This window comes from Bombina bombina, chromosome 5 (assembly GCF_027579735.1).
Source record: "Bombina bombina isolate aBomBom1 chromosome 5, aBomBom1.pri, whole genome shotgun sequence".
NCBI classification, from domain to species: domain Eukaryota; kingdom Metazoa; phylum Chordata; class Amphibia; order Anura; family Bombinatoridae; genus Bombina; species Bombina bombina.
In genome coordinates this window covers 404,948,541-404,976,040 of record NC_069503.1, presented here as the reverse complement: position 1 = coordinate 404,976,040, position 27,500 = coordinate 404,948,541, and the positions used below count along the sequence as shown (strand labels likewise).

At 39.7% G+C, this 27,500-nt stretch overlaps 1 protein-coding gene across 1 annotated transcript in view; it reads left to right on the top strand.

Annotated features, from left to right (window-relative positions):
- Positions 1 to 27,500, top strand: part of NEK10 (NIMA related kinase 10) — a 1,556,164-nt gene that overhangs the window by 578,801 nt on the left and 949,863 nt on the right. Inside the window, exons 15-16 of the mRNA XM_053715742.1 lie at positions 14,313 to 14,415; positions 14,508 to 14,636. Coding sequence (XP_053571717.1) covers positions 14,313 to 14,415; positions 14,508 to 14,636 — 232 coding nt within the window. The remainder of the gene's footprint in view (positions 1 to 14,312; positions 14,416 to 14,507; positions 14,637 to 27,500) is intronic.

Here is a 27,500-nt window from a genome sequence, read left to right as displayed (position 1 = left end):
GTGGCTTTTAAGCAGTTAGGAACTTGTGAATTGGGCTTCGCTGCATTTTCCTAACATCTTTCTGCCCTAGTATAGAAAGCCAGAGTAGGTTTACTTTGTTTCTTTCTTCTTTTCACAGGTCTCTGTGAGGAGTGTCAGCCTCTCATACCGGGTGAGCTGTCCTCCTGCTGGACAGCTGGATGTGCAAGTAAGTGCCTTTTTGTCTTCTAGGTCTAGGAGGCTGGCACTGAAGAGGTTAAGGACTCTAGGAAATGCTGCACTTAATGTGGGACATAAAATCCTTCATAGAGAAGGTTTTTACTGGCAGTAGGCAGGCACTGAAAATGTATGTGACTATGGAGAGGAAGGAGTTAATCCTCCTTTTTTGCTCAGATTTCTCTTATTAGGTTAATCTTCCCTGTTTCCTTAAGTGTGCCTTATGTTTTAGCTTCATAATTTTACAGAGGCTCTGTGGTACAGAAGTGGTTAAGTCTTTGAAGTTTTTTATTCAGCACAAGCACTATACTGAGGGTGCCATTCCTATGGTTTTCTATAATTATACCGCTCTTTCAGGGAAGTGATACCAAATCATAAATTTAGGAGCAGTGTTACGTTAATTTGCTTGTGCCCTGTTGGGACAGAGACCTCCGTGTCTCTTGGAGAATGCGGTCAATTCTTTTACATTTTAGAAAGCAGAATACAACATTTTCGGCTTGTAGTAATGGCCCCGCCTCCTTCTCGGAGAAGTGCAGCAGCAACATTTTTAACTGGTTGAATGGCTACGTGATACGCTTCGTCATCTTAGGAATGTTTGTGCTGAAAGGGGGAATTGCTAAAATGAGAGCACAGTTTCTTGCTAACTTAGATCTCATTACCTAGCAAGACCTGTTAGTTATCTTAGCCCCATATGTATGCAGTAAAGAGTATTACACAGCTATGCTTAATTTTTTCAAATGGGGCACAGGTTTCTTGCTAGCATATTTAAGCTTTACTTAGCAAGACCTGTTATTTTCTTATCCCCTTGGGTGTGCAGTCTTACAACCTTTAGTGAAGGTTTTTAAGAATATATAGTACATATTTGTGAGGACCAAATTGATTGTTTTTTATTTAAAAAAAAAAAAAAGCATATCTGTCTCTCACGTTGGAATGAATCTTTTAAAAAAATGTAAGATATTATTGTGGAGCCTCATGTCGCTTAGGACTTATTTAGCCAGAGTATTTGCATATGCAATTTCTGTGCTGCAGTTTTTCACCTATCTATTGATAGTAAAGATGGGTGTTGCCCTCTAAGCCTCATGTCTACCAGGAAGATGCTGTTCAGGCAATGCCACAGTTTTCTCCTGTAATGTCCCAAGCCTTATGGCGTCACATGCAGTGCCCTGCGGTTCCTCTCAATCTCCAGGAGGAGTGTATTTGCATACAGAATTGCAGCTCAGGTATCCTCTGAGGTATCTGCGGCTTTGTCTGTTTTTTTGTTTTCCCTTTTCTATAGGAAAAATGCAAGAGGACATTTAAAGTTTAGGATAATAAGGTTTCTGCTCCACGTGCGGCTAAACAAGTGTCCCTCTTCTAATCTGAGGGTGAAATTTCAGATTTGGACAGTAAAATTCCTTCATCTGATGCTGAAGTAGTCTCCTTCAGATGTATACTTCAACATCTCGTGTACTGTTTAAGGAGGTTTTAGCTACTTGGACGACATCGGCCTCCCTGTCGTTGTCAACCTTTGGAAGTTTTGTGAACTTTATCAGTTCTATTATTTTCTTTCCTATGAGGAAGTCTTGTAAACATGCTATGGAAATTTTCACAGGAATAGGGGAAGCTAGGCCTTCTTCCTGTCTCCCGTTCTTTGAAGGATTCCTGTTGCTGGCTCCATTAAAATGCACAGTGCTTTTAGAAAAAGAGAGTTTTTTCTACTATAACTCAGAGAACTTTGATCCCTGTGGAGGTTATTTAGCTCCTTTTCAGAATCCATGGATAAAAAGCTGGAGGTTTAATTGCTCATTTAGAGCAATGCCTGGTCTTATTAGACTTGCTTTGCTAGCCTGTCGGGTGTTGTGGTTACCTGTGACTTAGTGGTACAGCCTAGGCGTTATAGTTCTGCAGTTGCAGGTTCAATATTTTATATTCCCTCCAAACCCATTCTTTTGGCATTTCCCTTCAAGGATGAGACCTTGTTTGGACTTGGTATGGCAGGATTATCCTCTGACTTTTCTGGTGGAAAAAGGGTTTTTCTACCTCACGTCAAGAGAGGAAGACTATAGCCAGTGTTTCCTTTTCCTCTTTCTGCAGGGTCAGTCATGTCTCTTGGAGTCCTATCTAAGATTTCCTCCCAGAGGCAGATTTCTCCTTCTAGAGTATCTGCAATCCAGGTATGATGGGAGGCATTCCTTGAACTGGGTTCATGGCCTTCCTCTCTGGGAGTGATAGTTCCAGTCCCAGTCTAGGAAAGGGATCTAGGTTTTTTCCTCAAGTTTCTCAAGTTCTGACATTCAAGTAGTATCCATTCTCCTTTGGTTCAAGAGGGCCTGCCCATAATGAACATAGACCTGAAGGATGTGTATTTATTGTTCCCATTATTTGGGATCTTCTCAAGTTTCTGAGTCTTGTCATCCTAGAAAGACTTTTAGGTCTTGGAGTATTGCAAGGGTGCTCTTCTGGACAATGTATGATTCAGGTGTCATCCTTCTTCGAGTAAACTCTCTTTCAAGAGATCTTGTCCAATCTACTTTCCCATGGATGGGGAATGAATCTGGAGAAGAGTTTCCTTGTTTCATCTACAAGGGTTTTTTTGGGGGGACCTTAATAGATTCTCTATCTAGGAGAAGATTTCTAACAGAGGTAGATATTCAAGAATGTATTCCTTTTACTTTCTCTGCAGTCTACTGTCCAGCTAATAGCGAGCTCTTGTGGTCCGGTAAATAGCTTAGCCATTTTGCAACCAGAAGGTTGGGAGTTTGGATTTAGCTGCAATTGATTTTATCTTCACTTTTCAGTGACTCAATGTATGGAGGGAATTGATCTGATGGTTATCATGGACATCTTTCCCTTTGCTATTTTCCATAGAATATAGAACATTCGGAGAGATCTAGATCAGTCGACAAGAGACTCTCTCCCGTAGTGGTTTCTCAGGAGTATCTGTCTCAGGGTGCATGCTTCTAGAGACATTCCTGGGTGATGTGGCCACGGACACCAACCTGCTGGGCTGGGAAACAGTCTGGGTTTTGTTTAAGGCACAGGGATTTTGGACTCGGAAGTATCTGTTCTCCTCTTTAACATCTTGGAGTTGAGAGCAATTTACAATGCTCTGATGGTTTGGCCTCAGTTGTCCTTAGGTTGGTTCCAGTCAGACAATATCACCTCAATGGTTTACATCAACCACCAGGGAGGAACTCTGAGTTCCTTAGCCATGTAGGAGGTGACCTAGATTGTTCAGTGGGCAGAAGCTCACAATTGTTGCCTCTCTGCCATCCACATTCCAGGAGTGGACAACTGGGAAGCGGTTTTCCTGATGCAGACTGATTTTTTATCCTGGGGAGTGGGAACTCCATCCGGAGGTGTTCTCCAACTTAACCATCAAATGGGGGGTGCCGGATTTGGATCTGATGGCGTCTCGGCAAAATGCCAAGCTGCCAAGGTACGGTTCAAAGTCAAGAGATCCACAGGCCGCTCTGATAAATGCTCTGGCGGTTCCTTGGGGTTTCAGGCTGGCATACTTGTTTCCTCCATTTGTTCTCCTTCCACAAGTCATTGCTCATATCAAACAATAGAAAGCATCAGTAATTCTAATAGCCCCTGCGTGGCCATTTCTTTCACCTTGGAGACAGCCTCTGAGGAAGGACCTTTCTGATTCAGGGTTCCTTCTCTCATCCAAATTTCGTTTCTCTGAAGCTGACTGCTTGGAGATTGAACACTTAATCTCTCTAAGCATGGTTTTTCTGAGTCGTTCATTGAGACCATTATTCAAACTTGCAAGCCTGTTACGGGAAAGATTTACCATAAGATATGGCGTAAATATATTTATTAGTATGAATCTAAGGGCTACTCTTGGAGTAGGGTCAGGATTCTTAGAATTGTGTCCTTTCTACAGGAAGGTCTGGAGAAAGGTTTTGTCAGTCAGTTCTCTGAAGGTAAGATTTCTGCATTTTCTTTTTTTGCTGCAGAAGAGTCTGGCGGACGTGGTCTGTATCAGGCCTGTGTTTAAATCTGTTGCTCCTCCTGGGAGCCTTACTTTGTTCTGAAAGTTTTGCAGCAAGCTCAGTTTGAGCCATTGCATTCCATAGATATTAAGTTGTTATCTTGGAAGGTTTTGTTTCTTATTGCTATCTCTTCTGCTCGGAGAGTGTCGGAACTCTTAGTTTTGCAGTGTAATTCACCTTATCTTATCTTTCATGCCGATGAGGCGGTTCTTTGTACTAAGTTAGGTTCCTTCCTAAAGTGGTTTCGGACAGAAATTTTAATTAGGAAATTGTTGTTCCTTCTCTTTGTCATAGTTCTTCTTTTCTGAGGAACGTTTGTTACACAACTTGGAGGTTGTGCGTGCTTTAAAATTTTATTTACAGGCGACTAAGGATTTTTGCTAGTGTTCTGCCCTGTTTTTTTGTTTCTCTGGGAAACGTAAAGGTCAGAAAGCTTCTGCTTCTTCTCTTTCTCTCTGGTTGAGAAGTATAATTGGTTTTGCTTATGAGACTGCTGGGCAGCAGTCTCCTGAGAGAATTACAGCTCATTCCACTAGGGCTGTCTCTTCTTCTTGGGTTTTAAAGAATGAATCTTCTGTGGAATGGATTTGCAAGGCTGCAACTTGGTCGCTGCATACCTTGTCAAAATTTTACAAATTTGATTATTTAGCCTCAGCTGAAGTTCTTTTTGGAGCAGTGGTGCCTTCTGTTTAGGTTACCTGTCTTGTCCCTCCCTAATCATCTGTGTCCTCTAGTTTGGGTATTTGTTCCCAACTGTAATTCCGTGGACTCAACGTATCTTAGGAAAGAAAACAAAATTTATGCTTACCTGATAAATTTCTTTCTCTTGTAAGGTGTATCCAGTCCACGGATCATCCATTATTTGTGGGATATTCTCCTTCCCAACAGGAAGCTGCAAGAGGATCACCCACAGCAGAGCTGTCTATATAGCTCCTCCCCTAACTGCCACTACCAGTCCTTCTCTTGCAGCAGTTTATTATTTTCAAATGGTACCGGAGTTGTACTGTTTTAGCCTCAGGCAGAAAGTTGAAGAAGAGTCTGCCTGTGGTTTTTGATGATCTTAACAGGTTGTAACTAAGATCCATTGCTGTTCTCACACATAACTGAAGAGATGAGGTAACTTCAGCTGGGGGAATGGCGTGCAGGGTCTCCTGCTATGAGGTATGTGCAGTTTAAATTTTTCTAGAGAAATGAATATGCTAAAAATGCTGTTAATACCGGATTTATTTAAGGTAAGCCTGATTACAGTGATTTAATAATGACTAGTATCATGCTTGCTGTAAAAGGTAATATTCTTATTACTTTTCACATTACTGAGAAATAAAACGTTTGCTGGAAGTGTTTAAACGTTTTTTTCTACATATTGGTGATAAAACTTTATTGGGGCCCAGTTTTTTCCACATGGCTGGCTAGATTTTGCCTAGGGATAGTTTTTTATGGCCCTCTCACTGTGAGTACAGGTTGGGAGGGGCCTAATTTCAGGCCTAAATCGTGCAGTAGGTTTTGCAGCTTGAGACTTCCAGCTTCCCTGAAGGAGTCCCCTGAACACTCTGACCTCTACAAAGGGTTTTTGTGCCTTCAAAAGTCGTTGTATGAGCAGGTAGGGCCACAGCAGAGCTGTGGCAGTTTGTTGTGACTGTTAAAAAACGTTTATATCGTTTTTTTATCCGGTTTTGAAACTAAGGGGTTAAGCATCCATTTGCAAGTGGGTGCAATGCTCTGTTAGTCTATTATACACACTGTAAAAATTTCGTAAGATTTACTGCTTCTTATCACTGTTTTTCAATTTCTGACAAAATTTGTTTCTCTTAAAGGCACAGTACCGTTTTTATTTTTTGCTTGTTTACATTTATCAAAGTGTTTTCCAAGCTTGCTGGTCTCATTGCTAGTCTGTTTAAACATGTCTGACATAGAGGAAACTCCTTGTTCATTATGTTTAGAAGCCATTGTGGAATCCCCTCTTAGAATGTGTACCAAATGTACTGATTTTACTTTAAGTTATAAAGATCATATTCTGTCTTTAAAAGATTTATCACCAGAGGAAATTGACAAGGGGGAAGTTATGCCGACTAACTCGCCCCATGTGTCAGAACCTTTGACTCCCGCTCAAGGGACTCCCGCTCAAGTTGCGCCAAGTACATCTAGCGCGCCCATGGCGTTTACTTTACAAGACATGGCGGCAGTTATGGATCATACCCTTACAGCAGTATTGTCCAAACTACCAGGGTTACAAGGATAGCGAGACAGCTCTGGGACTAGAAAAAATACAGAGTTCTCTGACGCGTGAGTGATTTTTCTGACTCAGGGAAGATGCTTCAACCTGATTCTGATATGTCTACATTTAAATTTAAGCTTGAACACCTCCGCGTGTTGCTCAGGGAGGTTTTAGCTACTCTGGATGACTGTGACACCATTATAGTGCCAGAGAAATTGTGTAGATTGGATAAATACTATGCAGTGCCTGTTTACACTGATGTTTTTCCAATACCTAAAAGGTTTTCAGAAATTATTACTAAGGAATGGGATAGACCATGTGTACCGTTCTCTCCCCCTCCTATTTTTAAGAAAATGTTTCCAATAGATGCCGCTACACGGGACTTATGGCAAACGGTCCCTAAGGTGGAGGGAGCAGTTTCTACCCTAGCTAAGCGTACAACTATTCCCTTAGAGGACAGTTGTGCTTTCCTATATCCAATGGATAAAAAGTTAGAGGGTTACCTTAAGAAAATGTTTATTCAACAAGGTTTTATTCTCCAGCCTCTTGCATGCATTGCCCCGGTCACTGCTGCTGCGGCCTTCTGGTTCGAGTCTCTGGAAGAGGCCTTACAGGTAGAAACTCCATTGGATGATAAACTTGACAAGCTTAAAGCGCTTAAGCTAGCCAATTAATTTGCTTCTGACACCGTTGTTCATTTAACCAAACTAACGGCTAAGAACTCAGGTTTTGCTATACAGGCATGTAGGGCGCTATGGCTTAAATCCTGGTCAGCTGACGTTACTTCAAAGTCTAAGCTTCTCAACATTCCCTTCAAGGGGCAGACCCTATTCGGGCCTGGACTGAAGGAGATCATTTCTGATATTACTGGAGGAAAAAGGTCATGCCCTTCCTCAGGATAGGTCTAATAAATTAAGGACCAAACAAACTAATTTTCGTGCTTTTCAAAACTTTCAGACGAGCGTGGCATCAACTCCCTCTAATGCAAAACAAGAGGGAAATTTTGCCCAGTCCAAGCCGGTCTGGAGACCTAACCAGGCCTGGAACAAAGGTTAGCAGGCCAAGAAGCCTGCTGCTGCCTCTAAGACAGCATGAAAGATCAGCCCCCGATCCGGTAACGGATATAGTAGGGGGCAGACTTTCTCTCTTCGCCCAGGCTTGGGCAAGAGATGTCCAGGATCCCTGTGTGTTGGAAATTGTGTCCCAGGGATATCTTCTGGACTTCAAAGCTTCTTCCCCAAAAGGAAGATTTCACCTCTCACAATTATCTGCAGACCAGATAAAGAGAGAGGCATTCTTACATTGTGTTCAAGACCTCCTAGTTATGGGAGTGATCCACCCAGTTCCAAAGGAGGAACAGGGGCTAGGCTTCTATTCAAATCTCTTTGTGGTTCCCAAGAAAGAGGGAACCTTCCGACCAATCTTAGATCTCAAGATCCTAAACAAATTTCTCAGGGTCCCATCTTTCAAGATGGAGACTATTCGAACCATCCTACCTATGATCCAGGAGGGTCAATACATGACTACCGTGGACTTAAAGGATGCTTATCTTCACATTCAGATACACAAAGATCATCATCGGTTTCTCAGGTTCGCCTTCCTAGACAGGCATTACCAGTTTTGTGGCTCTTCCCTTTGGGTTAGCTACGGCACCAAGAATCTTTACGAAGGTTCTGGGGTCCCTTCTGGCGGTCCAAAGGCTGCGGGGCATAGCAGTAGCCCCTTAGACGACATTCTGATACAGGCGTCGAATTTCCAAATTGCCAAGTCCCATACGGACATTGTTCTGGCATTCCTGAGGTCTCATGGGTGGAAAGTGAACGAAAAGAAGAGTTCTCTATCCCCTCTCACAAGAGTTTCCTTCCTGGGAACTCTGATAGATTCTGTAGAAATGAGGATTTACCTGACAGAGGACAGGTTGTCAAAACTTCTAAATTCCTGCCGTGTTCTTTATTATACTTCTCGCCCTTCGGTGGCTCAGTGTATGGAAGTAATCGGCTTAATGGTAGCGGCAATGGACATAGTTCCGTTTGCCCGCCTACATCTCAGACCGCTGCAACTCTGCATGCTCAGTCAGTGGAATGGGGATTACACAGATTTGTCCCCTCTACTAAATCTGGATCAAGAGACCAGGGATTCTCTTCTCTGGTGGCTATCTCGGGTCCATCTGAGGTTCCAGACGTGCAGGCGTTTTGTCAGGCTTTAGTCAGAATCAAGCCTGTGTTTAAACCTGTTGCTCCGCCTTGGAGTTTAAATTTAGTTCTTAAGGTTCTTCAAGGGGTTCCGTTTGAACCTTTGCATTCCATAGATATTAAGCTCTTATCCTGGAAGGTTCTGTTTTTAGTAGCTATCTTCTCGGCTCAAAGAGTTTCGGAGTTATCTGCTTTACAATGTGATTCCCCTTATCTCATTTTTCATGCAGATAAGGTAGTGTTACGTACCAAACCTGTTTTTTTACCTAAGGTGGTATCTAATAAAAATATCAATCAGGAGATTGTTGTACCGTCACTGTGTCCTAATCCTTCTTCAAAGAAGGAACGTCTTTTACACAATCTTGACGTGGTTCGTGCTTTAAAGTTTTATTTACAAGCTACTAAAGATTTTCGTCAAACATCTGCATTGTTTGTTGTCTACTCTGGACAGAGGAGAGGCCAAAAGGCTTCGGCAACCTCTCTTTCTTTTGGCTAAGGAGTATAATACGCTTAGCTTATGAGACTGCTGGCCAGCAGCCTTACTGAAAGGATTACAGCTCATTCTACTAGAGCGGTAGCTTCCACATGGGTTTTTAAAATTTGATACTTTTGCTTCTTCGGAGGCTATTTTTGGGAGAAAGGTCTTGCAGGCAGTGGTGCCTTCTGTTTAAGCGCCTGCCTTGTCCCTCCTTTCATCCGTGTCCTATAGCTTTGGTATTGGTATCCCACAAGTAATGGATGATCCGTGGACTGGATACACCTTACAAGAGAAAACATAATTTCTGCTTACCTGATAAATTTATTTCTCTTGTGGTGTATCCAGTCCACGGCCCGCCCTGTCATTTTAAGGCAGGTGTTTTTTATTTTTAAACTACAGTCACCACTGCACCCTATAGTTTCTCCTTTCTCTTGCTTGTCTTCGGTCGAATGACTGGTAGTGGCAGTTAGGGGAGGAGCTATATAGACAGCTCTGCTGTGGGTGATCCTCTTGCAGCTTCCTGTTGGGAAGGAGAATATCCCACAAGTAATGGATGATCCGTGGACTGGATACACCACAAGAGAAATAAATTTATCAGGTAAGCATAAATTATGTTTTCTTTCTGAATACGTTGAGTCCACGGCCCACCCTTTATTTTAAGACAGTTATTTTTTAACTTTAACCTCAGGCACCTCTACACCTTGTGTTATTTCCTTTTTTCACCATTTTTCTTTGGTCAAATGCCTGGGGATTGTGGGAAGGGAAGTGACATTTAACAGCTTTGCTGTGGTGCTCTTTGCCTCCTCCTGCTGGCCAGGAGTGATATTTCCAACAGTAATTGATGATTCCATGGACTCACCGTATCCGGAAATAATTAAATTTATCAGGTAAGCATAAATTTTGTTTTTAGCATTTTCTACAAATTGGTACTGTTTCTTTAAGAAAGCCAGTAACTGCCTAGGAATGGTCAGAAAGCTACGGTGGTAGCCTTGGCTTATTGGCTCAAGCAGATTATCAGTTAAATCTCTCACAGTGCAGTTTAGCAGGAAGACACAGGGGCCTTAGGAGAGGTGTTTTTTCACAATTTTAAATGTTGACAGTTTATTTTATGATCCTGCACATTTGTATGATGATAAACTCTGCCCCCTCTCCTAGGCAACCTTTTTCCCTTTTTTGCTTTAGCTCAGCTACTGTAAATTTGATCTGGTAAATTCTAAGGCATGTTGGTGTTTTATTCTGGCATTTAACCCTTCTATGCCCTGTAGGTAATGCTGCCATGGGTGTTTAAAGGGATTTCTGTGCTACTTAATTTTCATTCTCTTAGTTCTTTTATGTTTTGAAGTCTGCTGTGGGCTAGTACAGGTGTGAATATTTTTAATCCCAGTTTTTGTACAGCAATTTGCTTTTTAATTGTGTATTTGTCCACAGTTTTGTTTGTTGAACAGCAAATTTAACCTCCTTTTAACCCACTAAGAGTCACTTTGACTCTAGTTGGCATCTCATGCAGGTCTGTCAATCCTGTATTCCCGCAATTTATTTTATTTTCATGCAGCAAGATGATCAAACTGCCTTAGTTTGTATAATGTGATTATCTATTCTAAATGGCTTATCTGCTTTAAATAAACAATTTGCATATTCATTCTTCATATAGAATTTTTTTATATATTATATTCCAATTGTATACAGCTGTAGCTGACTTACTATTACTGAGATGTAGATACCCTTTGATTACTACACAATCAATTTATTTTTCAGATACAGTAGTTTACTCAAAACAATGGTTTGCTCATATGTTCTTACATTGACAGCAGTCATCTCAGTAATTCAGAGTTAATGTAAATTTTTATTAAGAACTTTGTTTAGTTCTTAGTTAAACATATGGTTTGTATATATAAATCATTCCTTTGGGCAGTATATCTAGGTTTCATCCATATAATAGTTATGTAACCCTATCTATATAGACACATTTTTAGTTCCTGAATGGCACTATACTTTAACATAGTCAATATTCAAATTCAGATAAGTGCAATGGGGCATACATAGATGTACCAAATCTGCAAATACAATCATTATGCAGACTCATTTTGAATGGTATTATACAGTATAGTTTTGTATTACCAGTACAAATGTTTCCTCCTCAACATATTTTTTCTAGAATTTTTCTGTTACACAACAGAGATACTGTTTTGATAGAACAGGATACTTTTATGCATAAAATGTACTAATACATGTACTTTTATGTATGCTTTGTGGTCCGGTTACTACTGACCTCATTAATATCATGTACTTTGACTAATCTAATTATTGTGAGTAGTATCAAGTCTGTTTTGACAGACCATGCTGATTTCATTGTATCTTCAGCTACATACAAACATGGATCTATGAAAATATTTTAGTACTTGCATCAACATGCATTGCTCGTCTCAATACACACTATCTATGTCAAGCTTAGTATTAACATACTTAGTTTCACAAATAAGGAATCTAGAGTTTGATTAGACCTGTGGATCCTGTTTTCCTCTTTATAGTTATCTTTTATATGTTTGTTTTAACATATTTTTTATTATTCAGAAAGTATCTGATGCAAGATCTTCAGCCCCCCTGTGCCTCAAGGACAAAGCATATTTTGCAAACCAGGAATCACAGACTCATTCTCATATGCAGGTGTTATAAAGTGCTATATTCAGTATATTCACGAGTCTACTAGCACATGTGGAAGGTAAGCCCTAATGCTCAGGCAGCTTTTACAGTGTCTTGCCAGATTCATATTTTCATTATGGCTATCTCAAAAGTACTTTGTATCCTTGCACTATAGCATATATGCATCATTTTTGCTTGTATTTCTTTGTTTTCAGTGCTCACATCAGCACTTGTGGGCTGGGGCACCATCTGGAGGTCTTGAGGGATGCAAGAAGTTTGGTTTCCTCAGGAGGCGAGGTTACCAATCAATATTCTGAAACTCTGAGTGTTTTTTAGAGCTCTTCAGGCCATGGTCCATTCTTAGTTAAGTCCAATCTCCATTTCTGATTAGACATCTTTACAGCGGTTGCTTAAATCAGCTATCAAGGGGGTACTCGCTTCTCCCTCACCATGCAAGAAATGTCTTTCTCTCTGTTACGAATAGAGAAGGAAAGCTGTTTTCTGTGAAGCAGTCTATTTTAATCTGTTCAGTCAGGGGAATGGGTTCTTCATCAAGACATATTTGACCAGCTTATTCTAAATTGGGTTCTACCATGTATAGATCTAATGGTGTACGAGCTGAATCACAGCTTCAATCATATTGTGCCAGATATAGAGACCCAAAGCACTATGATAAATGCCTTAGTTTGTCCCTGAATATTTCATTTAGTGTTCTTGTTTTCCAAATGTGTTCTTCTTTCAAGAGTTATTGCAAGATTCAAACAGGATTCATCTTCAGTAATTCTCATAGCTTTGACGTGGACCTGCAGTACTTGGTATGCAGACCTAATTCAGATGTCTTCTCTTCCTACATGGACCCTACCTCTAAGGAAGTATCTTCTTTCATAAGGACTTCTGTTTCACCCAGTTCTAAATTTTTGCTGAATTTGATAATGTGAAGGTTAAACGCTTAGATCTCAAGATCAGGGGTTTCTCTGACTCGGACATCTATACTTTGCTTCATGAAAGTAAGCCAGTTAAGCAAATACATTATCATATCATCTGGAAAGGTTACTTTCTATGGTGTTCTTCTTGAGGTTTTTTTCTTGGAAATCCTTTGAAATTCTCAGAATACTTCAATTCCTTCAGGATGGACTAGATAAGGGCATATTGGCAGATTATTTGTAAGGCTTACTTGCTTGAGGTAAATCCTCCACTGAAAAGAGTAACTGCTCACCCTATGAGATAAGTATATACTTCCTGGACTTTCAAGGGTGATGCCTCCTTGAAACAGATTTGCATGGTGGCAACTTGGTCTTCTATTTAGACTTTTTCCAAATTTTATCATTTTGACATTTATGCTTCCTCTTATGAAGCTTTTGGCAGTGTCCAGCAAATAGGAACTGCCTATTTTTGTCCCACCTGCCCTGAACATGGACTCTCAGCTTGGGTATTGTATCCCACATATTATGAAGCTATGGACTCTCATTAGCTAAGAAGAAAAAAAAGTATACTTACTGATACATTTATTTCCTTCAGGCTGATGAGAGTCCACAGCCCCTGCCCAGTTTTTGCATATAGCTGGGTTCTCATTTGCACCTTGTAACCCTGCCTTCTGTCTTTCCTACCTTTTTTCTGTCTCCTCTGCTCGGCTATATGTAAACTGGAGAGGAAGATGATGTAGGAGGGGCTAAAGCTCTGAGGGTTCTTGACCTCCTCCTGATAGTCTGGAATATATCCCAGATGTTATGAAGCTATGGACTCTCATCAGCCCGAAGGAAATACATTTATAGGTAAATTTAAATTCTGTTTTTTGCTCCATTTATTTCTATAGGGGAATACATAATGTGGGCACCATATTCTAACTAGCGTTTTGCGTGAATTGGGTTAGTGCGCGAGTGAAAACGTTTTACCTTCAGCTTGTAATACGAGCACTACCTAACAATTCTAGCGGCGTTAGAATGCTAGTGGGTGCGTTAAATACTGCTTCACTTGTAATCTGGCCCTAAATGGTCTGGTGGAGATGTGATTCAAAACATGATATGACAGTGTCACTTAGGCCAAGAGAGTGAAGTGTATGCAGTAGGATTAACAGTATCCAAAGTAGAGAGGTAATGTAAATAAAGGGAGTTAAATGGTTGTATACTGGTGTTTCAAAAATAGACAAGAGGAAGTAGGGAGATTGGATGATAGTGTTATGAATTATTGCTTGAATAGGGGCAGGTACTTGTGGTTAAAGAGAGATTAGAGTAGTTTAGAGCTAGTTATGAAGGGACCGAACAGTTTGTGAGGTGGGAAGATGAAAAGAGAGAGGCTTAAAACATGTTCTTTATGGTTACATGACACTTAGGAAACTGTGTTAAGTTAGATACAAATAGATATAGAATATTTAAAGAGATATCAAATTACTTGAAACATAAGTCTCAATAATGTTAAAATTACCCTTAGTTATTTGTGCTCAGAATTTGCATTTTGTTAAATATATTTAAAAAAAAATCATGTTAACCTTTATTTTACCCTGACATACATATGTTTTAAATTAAATAGAACATATTTAGAGTTAATAAATCTTTTAGCACTATGCTTTGTAACAAGGCAAAATGTATTAAATACAATATTTACATATATTTCAGGTTTTTTCCACCAGATCTGTTTGAAATGTTCATTGATATTGGACATTATGTTCGGGATATCAGTGCCTATGAAAAATTAGTTTCTAAATTAAATTCGCTACAAGTAAGTGGAATATTTTGGATGCATACTATCACATACTATTGTCAAATTATAAATATTCAATTTTGTTTTATTTATTTTTTTTGTATTTCCAGGAAGTAGAACTGAAGCAAATAGCTGATAATATTGAAAGCATCAATCAAAATAAAACACCTACAAAATTTATTGGAAACTATGCGATTTTAGATCATGTGGGCAGTGGGGCATTTGGAAGTGTATATAAGGTAAATTATAGGTCCCTGTATTCTAGGAATATTGATTGTAGTGACATTGAAGGGACATTAAACACTTTGAGATAGTACTATAATTTGATAAATCATTTATATATATATATATATATATATATATATATATATATATATATATATATATATATATATAGGTATCCAAAACACCAAAACTCGCCCACAAAGGAAAAATGCCTGGGTGCAAATTTGTAGAAGATATGCAGCCAAAAGAAAATGCACTCTCAGGACTTTCATAAACAGGTTACTTTTATTTCTGTAACGTTTTCGGAGGTCTTGCCTCCTTCATCAGCATAAATAAAGTGAAAACAAACAAACTCTTAAATAGTGACATACTCACTCAAAATCATTTCAAACCACTACCTGTGCTGGCGCCAAAATTACCGGTGTTGGAACGCATAATGCGTTCCAAATGTGCTAAGTGGCGGAAGTAGTGCGCCAAACTACTTCCGGTTGTCAAAATTCTATAGCCGTAAATAATCGGCTTTCTCTATGTGAATGCCATAATTATAAAACCATTGTGGCATATTATCTAAACGCATAAAGCAAACTCTTAGCGTGCAAACGATTGTGCTGATACTTTGACTAGTGATAGTAAATGTGACAGCCGCTTGTTGCCATGACAACTTAAACAATGCTGGAGTGTAATCCTGTACAGGGACAGACTAACAGTAACTATGTTTCTGAATACACCAAAGTGTGTTAAAACAGGCATGATGTTTGGCTACAATGTGAGTGTTTAAAGATGGTGTATATATTGATAAAAGAGGATAAACAAATCTAATTATTAGGCACGCCAGCTGATATATTGTGCTATATATATATATGTAGTGTTACCTTATGTTGAAGATATTGAGTCAATATGTCCAATATTCATAGAGGAATCTCATATGGAGATATGTACCTCCGATATATAGCCTTCAAATTCTACATAACTAAAATATTAACGATTATCGTTTATCTGCGATCTTCCCATTAGTATGAGCTGTTAACATGCATATTATTCCTATCCTCTGTCAAAAACCCTTTATGTATTTTTGAAATTTATACCGCTCACCTAGTTCCTATTCAGTGATGGGGTTATATATTAACACCATATTAATTCTCGTTATAAGAGCTACGTGGGTCATATATGTATATTCCACTGCTATACCTGCGTGGAAGTCGGATAGTGGTGCCTTGGAGTTACCAGTTTTTTCACACATAGCAGTACACATAGCCAAAACTGGACACTAGATCCTTAAGCATCCCAGGAAGAAGAAAACAACAACATGGAAAATAATTTGATGGCACAATAACCAGGAGAATATGATGCATACTAAGCATTCAATCCTAAAGGCAATATTAACCTAGAGGTCCAGGGGGCAATAGAAGACAACGAAGAACGCACAGAAATAAACACAGAGTGGATCACATTATACATAAATACAGAAGTGAATGACTCAACGTCCTTTATTCTGCATATACGAAAATCAAGGACTATTAGAGCTAAATCCATCCCAAATGGGATAGTGTTTAAATTAATGGAAAGACCGTCACATCAATTGCTTTTATTTATTATTTTTTAAGTTTATTTTTTAAGTTTAAGTTTATTCATCTTTTGTACGTTTGTGCCTAAACGCTTTGGAGTGTTTAAATAGGGAGCATATGAGGGCATTGTTAGCCACAAGATAGCAGTGGAATATACATATATGACCCACGTAGCTCTTATAACGAGAATTAATATGGTGTTAATATATAACCCCATCACTGAATAGGAACTAGGTGAGCGGTATAAATTTCAAAAATACATAAAGGGTTTTTGACAGAGGATAGGAATAATATGCATGTTAACAGCTCATACTAATGGGAAGATCGCAGATAAACGATAATCGTTAATATTTTAGTTATGTAGAATTTGAAGGCTATATATCGGAGGTACATATCTCCATATGAGATTCCTCTATGAATATTGGACATATTGACTCAATATCTTCAACATAAGGTAACACTACATATATATATATATAGCACAATATATCAGCTGGCGTGCCTAATAATTAGATTTGTTTATCCTCTTTTATCAATATATACACCATCTTTAAACACTCACATTGTAGCCAAACATCATTCCTGTTTTAACACACTTTGGTGTATTCAGAAACATAGTTACTGTTAGTCTGTCCCTGTACAGGATTACACTCCAGCATTGTTTAAGTTGTCATGGCAACAAGCGGCTGTCACATTTACTATCACTAGTCAAAGTATCAGCACAATCGTTTGCACGCTAAGAGTTTGCTTTATGCGTTTAGATAATATGCCACAATGGTTTTATAATTATGGCATTCACAAAGAGAAAGCCGATTATTTACGGCTATAGAATTTTGACAACCGGAAGTAGTTTGGCGCACTACTTCCGCCACTTAGCACATTTGGAACGCATTATGCGTTCCAACACCGGTAATTTTGGCGCCAGCACAGGTAGTGGTTTGAAATGATTTTGAGTGAGTATGTCACTATTTAAGAGTTTGTTTGTTTTCACTTTATTTATGCTGATGAAGGAGGCAAGACCTCCTAAAAACGTTACAGAAATAAAAGTAACCTGTTTATGAAAGTCCTGAGAGTGCATTTTCTTTTGGCTGCATATATATATATATATATATATATATATATATATATATATATATATATATATATATATATATATATGATACAGGTAAAATCAGAAATTGGGTAATCCTAGGATTACCCAGTGGCTCAGGGTAAAGCCCAACATAAGATCATACTTTGGACTTTACCCGGGTAATCCTAAAATTACCTAAATGCTTCTGGATAAAGCTAATAAAATCATTAATTGTGCTTTACCCAGGTAATGATAGGAAAACACACCATCAATAAATGAAACATTTTTATTTTGGATTACATAAACACTTTTATGCTTCATATGTGGATTTTTTCATGTTTTGTACCATGTTTTGTTACAACAACAGGAAATTAAACATTTTTACAACATAAAACATTTATTCAAGAAACTTAAAACCTTTTTATTTTTCATAATTAAACATTTTTATTTTTCATATGTGGGTTTTTCATATGTTTTCTACCATGTTTTTTTTTTACAACAACAGGAAACGAAACATTTTTGTGTTCTCGTGTTCTTGGATAGACTGGACTGTCGCACACCCATTCTGTCTGAGATACTTTTAAAGCATGTATTAACGGCCAGAGAGTTCTGTTCTAATCAGAGCCTTGGTGCCGCAACCGCCTCTGGGAACCTAACCACCCCTCACAACGTGCTTTTAAAGTTTATCGGACAGAATGCATGTTGTATTAAAAAAACATGGTAGAAAACATATGAAAAATAAAAATGTTTATGAAAAATAAAAATGTTTAATTTTGAAAAATACAATTTTTTAAATTTGAAAATTAAACATGTTATTATTATTATCAGGTATTTATAAAGCGCCAGCAGATTATGTAGCGCTATACAAGAAATAATGGAACATTGCATGGATGCATTAAACACACAAACACACAAGTACAATATTGGGGTACATTACAGTTGTAGGTGCAATAATTGAGTTATACAAAAGGAGAGGAATGCCCTGCCCTTGAGCACAATCAGTAGTAGTTCACTTTAAATACAAAGTGGTCTACAGGTAGAGAGGCTCTCAAGCTTACAATCTAAAGGCGAGGGAATGGACACAAAAGGTGAGGGAGAAGGGAAATATGTTTGATATAAGGCAGTGTAAACTGAGAATGAGTGAAATGTGTGGTGAGTAAATGAGGGTTGGAAAAGTGTAACAGAATGAGATAAAGTGTCAGTTCAGAGGCTGTGAGTGTGAAGTAGTGTCTCTATCCTGGATCATTAGTGACAGCTGCAACTAATTGCTGTTAGGAGTTTATATATTAAGGTAAACACCAGGGTGGGAGTTGGAGGGAGGCTTGGTGGGCAAGTGCGTGCAGAGAGCCTGTAGGATTGATTGTTGCTGTGAGGTCTTTAAATGTTTGTTTGCAGAAAGGGATCTTTAAATGTATGTTTGTAGAGAGCCTGTAGGATTGATTGTTGCTGTGAGGTCTTCAAATGTTTGTTTGCAGAAAGGGATCTTTAAATGTATGTTTGTAGAGAGCCTGTAGGATTGATTGTTGCTGTGAGGTCTTCAAATGTTTGTTTGCAGAAAGAGATCTTTAAATGTATGTTTGTAGAGAGTCTGTAGGATTGATTGTTGCTGTGAGGTCTGTGTGAGAAAGATAGCTTTAAAGGTAAGACTTCTTGTTGATAAAGGGTAGAGGTGTGTGAGAGGGGAATGTTAAAAACCAATTCCAAATTAGCACAACAGATATACAAATGCACTCATTGTCTTGATTGGAGAAAGATTAATTACCTTCAAATGTTTGTTTGCAGAAAGGGATCTTTAAATGTATGTTTGTAGAGAGCCTGTAGGATTGATTGTTGCTGTGAGGTCTTCAAATGTTTGTTTGCAGAAAGAGATCTTTAAATGTATGTTTGTAGAGAGCCTGTAGGATTGATTGTTGCTGTGAGGTCTGTGTGAGAGAGTTTTAAAGGTAAGACTTCCTGTTGATAAAGGGTAGAGGTGTAGGTGTGTGTGTGTGTGTGTGAGGGGGGGGGGGTAGCTGGGAGAGGGGAATGTTAAAAACCAATTCCAAATTAGCCCAACAGATATAAAAATAAAATGCACTCATTGTGTTGATTGGAGATAGATGAATTACCTTCAAATGTTTGTTTGCAGAAAGGGATCTTTAAATGTATGTTTGTAGAGAGCCTGTGGGATTGATTGTTGCTGTGAGGTCTTCAAATGTTTGTTTGCAGAAAGAGATCTTTAAATGTATGTTTGTAGAGAGCCTGTAGGATTGATTGTTGCTGTGAGGTCTTCAAATGTTTGTTTGCAGAAAGGGATCTTTAAATGTATGTTTGTAGAGAGCCTGTAGGATTGATTGTTGCTGTGAGGTCTGTGTGAGAAAGAGAGTTTTAAAGGTAAGACTTCCTGTTGATAAAGGGTAGAGGTAGGTGTGTGTGTGTGTGGGTGGGAGGGGGGAGGTGTAGCTGGAAGAGGGGGATGTTAAAAACCAATTCCAAATTAGCCCAACAGATATAAAAATAAAATGCACTCATTGTCTTGATTGAAGATAGAGGAATTACCTTCAAATGTTTGTTTGCAGAAAGGGATTTTTAAATGTATGTTTGTAGAGAGCCTGTAGGATTGATTGTTGCTGTGAGGTCTTCAAATGTTTGTTTGCAGAAATAGATCTTTAAATGTATGTTTGTAGAGAGCCTGTATGATTGATTGTTGCTGTGAGGTCTGTGTGAGAAAGAGAGTTTTAAAGGTAAGACTTACTGTTGATAAAGGGTAGAGGTGTGTGTGAGGGGGGAGGTGTAGCTGGGAGAGGGGAATGTTAAAAACCAATTCCAAATTAGCACAACAGATATAAAAATAAAATGCACTCATTGTCTTGATTGGAGAAAGATGAATTACCTTCAAATGTTTGTTTGCAGAAAGGGATCTTTAAATGTATGTTTGTAGAGAGCCTGTAGGATTGATTGTTGCTGTGAGGTCTTCAAATGTTTGTTTGCAGAAAGAGATCTTTAAATGTATGTTTGTAGAGAGCCTGTAGGATTGATTGTTGCTGTGAGGTCTGTGTGAGAGAGTTTTAAAGGTAAGACTTCCTGTTGATAAAGGGTAGAGGTGTGTGTGTGTGTGGGGGGGGGGGAGGTGTAGCTGGGAGAGGGGAATGTTAAAAACCAATTCCAAATTAGCCCAACAGATATAAAAATAAAATGCACTCATTGTGTTGATTGGAGATAGATGAATTACCTTCAAATGTTTGTGTGCAGAAAAGGATCTTTAAATGTATGTTTGTAGAGAGCCTGTAGCATTGATTGTTGCTGTGAGGTCTTCAAATGTTTGTTTGCAGAAAGGGATCTTTAAATGTATGTTTGTAGAGAGCCTGTAGGATTGATTGTTGCTGTGAGGTCTGTGTGAGAAAGAGAGTTTTAAAGGTAAGACTTCCTGTTGATAAAGGGTAGAGGTGTGTGTGTGTGGGAGGGGGGAGGTGTAGCTGGAAGAGGGGGATGTTAAAAACCAATTCCAAATTAGCCCAACAGATATAAAAATAAAATGCACTCATTGTCTTGATTGAAGATAGATGAATTACCTTCAAATGTTTGTTTGCAGAAAGGGATTTTAAAATGTATGTTTGTAGAGAGCCTGTAGGATTGATTGTTGCTGTGAGGTCTTCAAATGTTTGTTTGCAGAAAGAGATCTTTAAATGTATGTTTGTAGAGAGCCTGTAGGATAAAAATAAAAAGGTTTCATGTTGTTGTTATAAAAATGTTTAATTTTGGGGGCGGACCTTGGCCAAGCAGGGAAATGGCCGCAAGTTAGCATAGCTCCGTAGCTTTAATCCTCCCTTTGGGTCCACAAGCAGCACTCCCGGCCGAACTCACCACAGTCCAGCAATACAGTGTCTGAGAGGAGGGGAGGACTCAATATAACACTTGGCTACCCTCTTATTGCCTCCCCACACGGATAATACAGCCCCGGAGCGGCACAGGCCTTAGCGCAGCCTGCAGGGACAGGAGTGATAGCTGAAGCAATGAACAGCCCCACCGCACAGCAACCCGGTTAATCTGGCCGCATTCACCCAAAAACCTAGCAGCAGCCGAACTGGAGCGGATCACTAACCAGGTGCGTTGACGGAGTACGGGATTCCCCCTTTGCAAGAGGCCCTGAGCACATCCATGTGGGTTGTCGGTCTGCTTCGAAACCCTGTATAATCACAGCCGCACACGAGGGAGACAGGAGAGATTAGGCAGCGTAACAGGGGAACAAAAATCTTACTAAAATAAAAGGATAGTAGAGAGGAAACCTGCCTTGATACTAAATAATAACTGCCCTCTCTGGCTAGTAACAGTCAACCAGTAGATTAGCAGGAGATATCAAATAAAATCTGACGTTTAGTGGGCCATCTCAAACACTCTGAGCTTTTCTTTTTCTTATAAGCATAGGTGCCCATCTAGATTGTGAGTTATCTGATCTGTTTTTGCTGTTGACTGCCTAAAGTGACCTGCTGGACTGACATTCACTATCCTAAGGATCAATTTTTGAAGCATCTTTTTTTTTCCTGATATATACACTTCAGGAACAGCCTAACAGTTTTTGTTCACACTCTGTCTTACCCACAAAAATACATTTGGTTATGCCCTGCAAAAAGGGAGTGAAGATGGACAACCCCTCAAGTCTACCACCTTAAACCAATATTTAAAGGCAGCGGACCCACAACCAGATCCCCTGTTAACCTCAAATAAGGGACAATCGCTTATACAGATGCTAGACTCCATCACTGAAGAGGATTCCCCTCTCACTAAAAGCGACCTTAAGTCCTTATCATCTAAAGAGGACATCAAAGAAGTTTTAAAAGAGGTCAGAGGATTATTCGGTGAGCTACGCAAGGATATCACACAAGTAAAGCAGAGAGTATCTAAGTTGGAAGGCACACAACTAGCTATGTGTGATGAGGTGCATCAAAATTCCAAGCAGCTTCACAACCAAGAAGAGACCATAGGTTTTCTACTGGATAAAGTCGAAGACCTTGACAATCGAAATAGGAGGAACAACCTCCGAATTAGAGGCATTCCGGAATCTATTACCCCATCTGCCTTGCAAGGCTGCCTGCAGGACTTATTCAGATCTATAAAAGGCACACCAATAGCCCCAGAAGTGATCCTTGAGAGGGCCCACCGAGCATTGAGGCCCAGACCATCAGCAAAGGCACCCCCCAGGGACGTAATTGTGCGGTTCCTGAATTTCCTGGACAAGGAGGATGTGCTGAGAAATGCAAGAGTCAAATCTCCTATAACACATGCGGGGGTCCCTATACAGATTTTCTCGGACATCAGTCCTGCCACTCTGCAAAAAAGATGAGACCTTCGCTTCATTACAGGCTCCCTCCATGCAGCCGGAATCCCATACCGATGGGGCTTCCCGGTAAGCATTATCGCTTCCAAAAACGGAGTTACATTAACTTATCGCACACCTGAGGACCTCCATAAAATCAATGAAGCATGGGGATTAAAAATTACTCCTCCGGAACAGGATTCTTCCTCTACAGGTCCCCATCACCAAGCTTCTGGAGAAGTTGTCCAACACGCTTCTTGTTCGACTGAGTGAGGTATCGTATACGCACCTATAGACTATGAAAATGTGGTTCTTTAACACCGGGACCATACCCTGATGATATTTATTATAGACTCTAATGCTCACATTATAACTACCATTATGTAATTTGTTACTGTTGGAATGTTTTTCACAAAATATTATCTCCTGTATAATATTATGAACCTTTGACAGTTCAATTGCAATTTACCCATTGGGCTCCCCATACACCTAGAGATCTTTTACAAGGGCTTTAAATATTACAATTGGAGGCAGCAGTTCAAATGGACCTCTCCCCTAAGTTTAATGCAATCACTTGCCCCCTTTTAGGCCCCTTATGTATCTAACTAGCAGTGAGTAGGATGTAACCTCATTATTATATGAAATCCTGTTGAATGTTGACAGAGATCTAGGTTCCATTCACTGTCCTCAGTAATGAGTTCACCCACCTGCCTTGTTAGGATTGCATCATTTGTAAATAAGCACATGGTTAATTGCTGGTTTATTGCTTGCTCATATCTCGTTATAATGCAATCAAAATACTAAGGGTGCTTTTCAGAGCAATGGTTGGCTTTTTTCATACTCACTGTTGAAGTTTAATACTGTTTTATAGCAATACCAATGTGATTACTTGTGATATAAGCACACTATAAGTATATCATATGTTCACTTAAGTTTTATTCACGGTAGAGGTATAAAGCACCCTCACACTTTTACCAATGTACATTGCTGTGTGATATCGTTTTTATAACTAATCAAACTCCCAAGCTGACTTAGCCGGCCGGGAGCCTGTCTAGGAGTGTTTTTCACTTTCTTTGTTTTTTCTGTGTATATTCTCTTAACCCTAAAGGGAGGAGGAGCTCTTTCCTCTTCTTGTCACTTTTTCATCCATCTTTATCTATCGCCACTTTAGTATTTAATTACTTGTTTTTCTGATTTCCTTTCCCAGTGCAACACACAGATAATATTTGATACACCTTTATATCCCCCACACCCTACTCTTGACTTCATTCTTTTCTCCAACATTGGTGTGTCCGGTCCACGGCGTCATCCTTACTTGTGGGATATTCTCTTCCCCAACAGGAAATGGCAAAGAGTCCCAGCAAAGCTGGTCACATGATCCCTCCTAGGCTCCGCCCACCCCAGTCATTCTCTTTGCCGTTGCACAGGCAACATCTCCACGGAGATGGTTAAGAGTTTTTTGGTGTTTAAATGTAGTTTTATTCTTCTATCAAGTGTTTGTTATTTTAAAATAGTGCTGGTATGTACTATTTACTCTGAAACAGAAAAGGATGAAGATTTCTGTTTGTAAGAGGAAGATGATTTTAGCAGACAGTAACTAAAATCGATTGCTGTTTCCACACAGGACTGTTGAGATGAAGTATCTTCAGTTGGGGTAAACAGTTAGCAGTCTTTTCTGCTTAAGGTATGACTAGCCATATTTCTAACAAGACCATGTAATGCTGGAAGGCTGTCATTTCCCCTCATGGGGACCGGTAAGCCATTTTCTTAGTTAAACATAAAAGAATAAAGGGCTTCAAAAAGGGCTTAAAAACTGGTAGACATTTTTCTGGGCTAAAACAATTGCTTTACTAGGCATATTATGCAGATTCTAACTAATTATTGGTATTATAATCTTGGGGAACATTTAGAAAAACGGCAGGCACTGTGTTGGACACCTTTTTCAGATGGGGGCCTTTCTAGTTATAGACAGAGCCTCATTCTGGGACTGTATAGGGGTTAAATGTAAAAACGTCTCCGGTTCCGTTAATTTAAGGGTTAAAGCTCTGAAATTTGGTGTGCAATACTTTTAATGCTTTAAGACACTGTGGTGAAATTCCTTCATACTTTTTCACATATTCAGTAATAAAGTGTTTTCAGTTTGAAATTTAAAGTGACAGTAATGGTTTTATTTTAAAACGTTTTTTGTGCTTTGTTGACAAGTTTAAGCCTGTTTAACATGTCTGTACCATCAGATAAGCTATGTTCTATATGTATGAAAGCCAATGTGTCTCCCCATTTAAATTTATGTGATAATTGTGCCATAGTGTCCAAACAAAGTAAGGACAGTAATGCAACAGATAATGATATTGCCCAAGATGATTCCTCAAATGAGGGGAGTAAACATGATACTACATCATCCCCTTCTGTGTCTACACCAGTTATGCCCACACAGGAGGCCCCTAGTACATCTAGTGCGCCAATACTTATTACCATGCAACAATTAACGGCTGTAATGGATAACTCCATAGTAAATCTTTTATCCAAAATGCCTACTTATCAGAGAAAGCGCGATTGCTCTGTTTTAAACACTGAAGAGCAAGAGGACGCTGATGATAACTGTTCTGACATACACTCACACCAATCTCAAGGGGCCATGAGGGAGGTTTTGTCTGATAGAAAAATTTCAGATTCAGGAAAAATTTCTCATCAAGCTGAACCTGATGTTGTGACATTTAAATTTAAATTAGAACATCTCCGCGCACTGCTTAAGGAGGTGTTATCTACTCTGGATGATTGTGACAATTTGGTCATTCCAGAGAAATTATGTAAGATGGACAAGTTCCTAGAGGTTCCGGTGCCCCCCGACGCTTTTCCTATACCCAAGCGGGTGGCGGACATAGTAAATAAAGAGTGGTAAAGGCCCGGCATACTTTTTGTTCCCCCCCCTATATTTAAGAAATTATTTCCTATAGTCGACCCCAGAAAGGACTTATGGCAGACAGTCCCCAAGGTCGAGGGGGCGGTTTCTACTCTAAACAAACGCACTACTATTTCTATCGAAGATAGTTGTGTTTTCAAAGATCCTATGGATAAGAAATTAGAGGGTTTGCTTAAAAAGATTTTTGTACAGCAAGGTTACCTTCTACAACCAATTTCATGCATTGTTCCTGTCACTACGGCAGCATGTTTCTGGTTCGAGGAACTAGAAAAATCGCTCAGTAAAGAATCTTCGTATGAGGAGGTTATGGACAGAGTTCAAGCACTTAAATTGGCTAACTCTTTTGTTTTAGATGCCGCTTTGCAATTAGCTAGATTAGCGGCGAAAAATTCAGGGTTTGCTGTCGTGGCGCGCAGAGTGCTTTGGCTAAAGTCTTGGTCAGCGGATGTGTCTTCCAAGACAAAATTGCTTAACATTCCTTTCAAAGGTAAAACATTATTTGGACCTGATTTGAAAGAGATTATTTCAGACATCACTGGGGGAAAGGGCCACGCCCTCCCACAGGATAGGTCTTTTAAGGCTAATAATAAGCCTAATTTTCGTCCCTTTCGCAGAAACGGACCAGTCTCTAATTCTGTATCCTCTAAGCAAGAGGGTAATACTTCACAACCCAAACCAGCCTGGAAACCAATGCAAGGCTGGAACAAGGGTAAGCAGGCCAAGAAGCCTACCACTGCTACCAAAACAGCATGAAGGGATAGCCCCCGATCTGGGACCGGATCTAGTGGGGGGAAGACTTTCTCTCTTTGCTCAGGCTTGGGCAAGAGATGTTCAGGATCCTTGGGCGCTAGAAATAGTTTCTCAAGGTTATCTCCTGCAATTCAAGGAACTACCCCCAAGGGGAAGGTTCCACAGGTCTCAATTATCTTCAAACCAAATAAAGAGACAGGCATTCTTACATTGTGTAGAAGACCTGTTAAAGATGGGAGTGATACATCCAGTTCCAATAAGAGAACAAGGAATGGGATTTTATTCCAATCTGTTCATAGTTCCCAAAAAAGAGGGAACATTCAGACCAATTTTGGATCTAAAGATCCTAAACAAATTTCTCAGGGTACCATCGTTCAAAATGGAAACTATTCGAACGATCCTACCTACTATCCAGGAAAATCAATTTATGACTACCGTGGATTTAAAGGATGCGTACCTACATATTCCTATCCACAAGGAACATCATCAGTTCCTAAGGTTCGCTTTTCTGGACAAGCATTACCAGTTTGTGGCACTTCCATTTGGATTAGCCACTGCTCCAAGGATTTTCACAAAGGTACTAGGGTCCCTTCTAGCGGTTCTAAGACCAAGGGGCATTGCAGTAGTACCTTACTTGGACGACATCCTGATTCAAGCGTCGTCCCTGTCAAAAGCAAAGGCTCATACGGACATCGTCCTAGCCTTTCTCAGATCTCACGGATGGAAGGTGAACAAAGAAAAAAGTTCTCTGTCCCCGTCAACAAGAGTTCCCTTCTTGGGAACAATAATAGATTCCTTAGAAATGAGGATTTTTCTGACAGAGGTCAGAAAATCAAAACTTCTAAGCTCTTGTCAAATACTTCATTCTGTTCCTCGTCCTTCCATAGTGCAGTGCATGGAAGTAATAGGATTGATGGTTGCAACAATGGACATAGTTCCTTTTGCACGAATTCATCTAAGACCATTACAACTGTGCATGCTCAGACAGTGGAATGGGGATTATACAGACTTGTCTCCGACGATTCAAGTAGATCAAAAGACCAGAGATTCACTCCGTTGGTGGCTGACCCTGGACAATCTGTCACAGGGAATGAGCTTCCGCAGACCAGAGTGGGTCATTGTCACGACCGACGCCAGCCTAGTGGGCTGGGGCGCGGTCTGGGAATCCCTGAAAGCTCAGGGTCTATGGTCTCGGGAAGAGTCTCTTCTCCCGATAAACATTCTGGAACTGAGAGCGATATTCAATGCTCTCAGAGCTTGGCCTCAACTAGCAAAGGC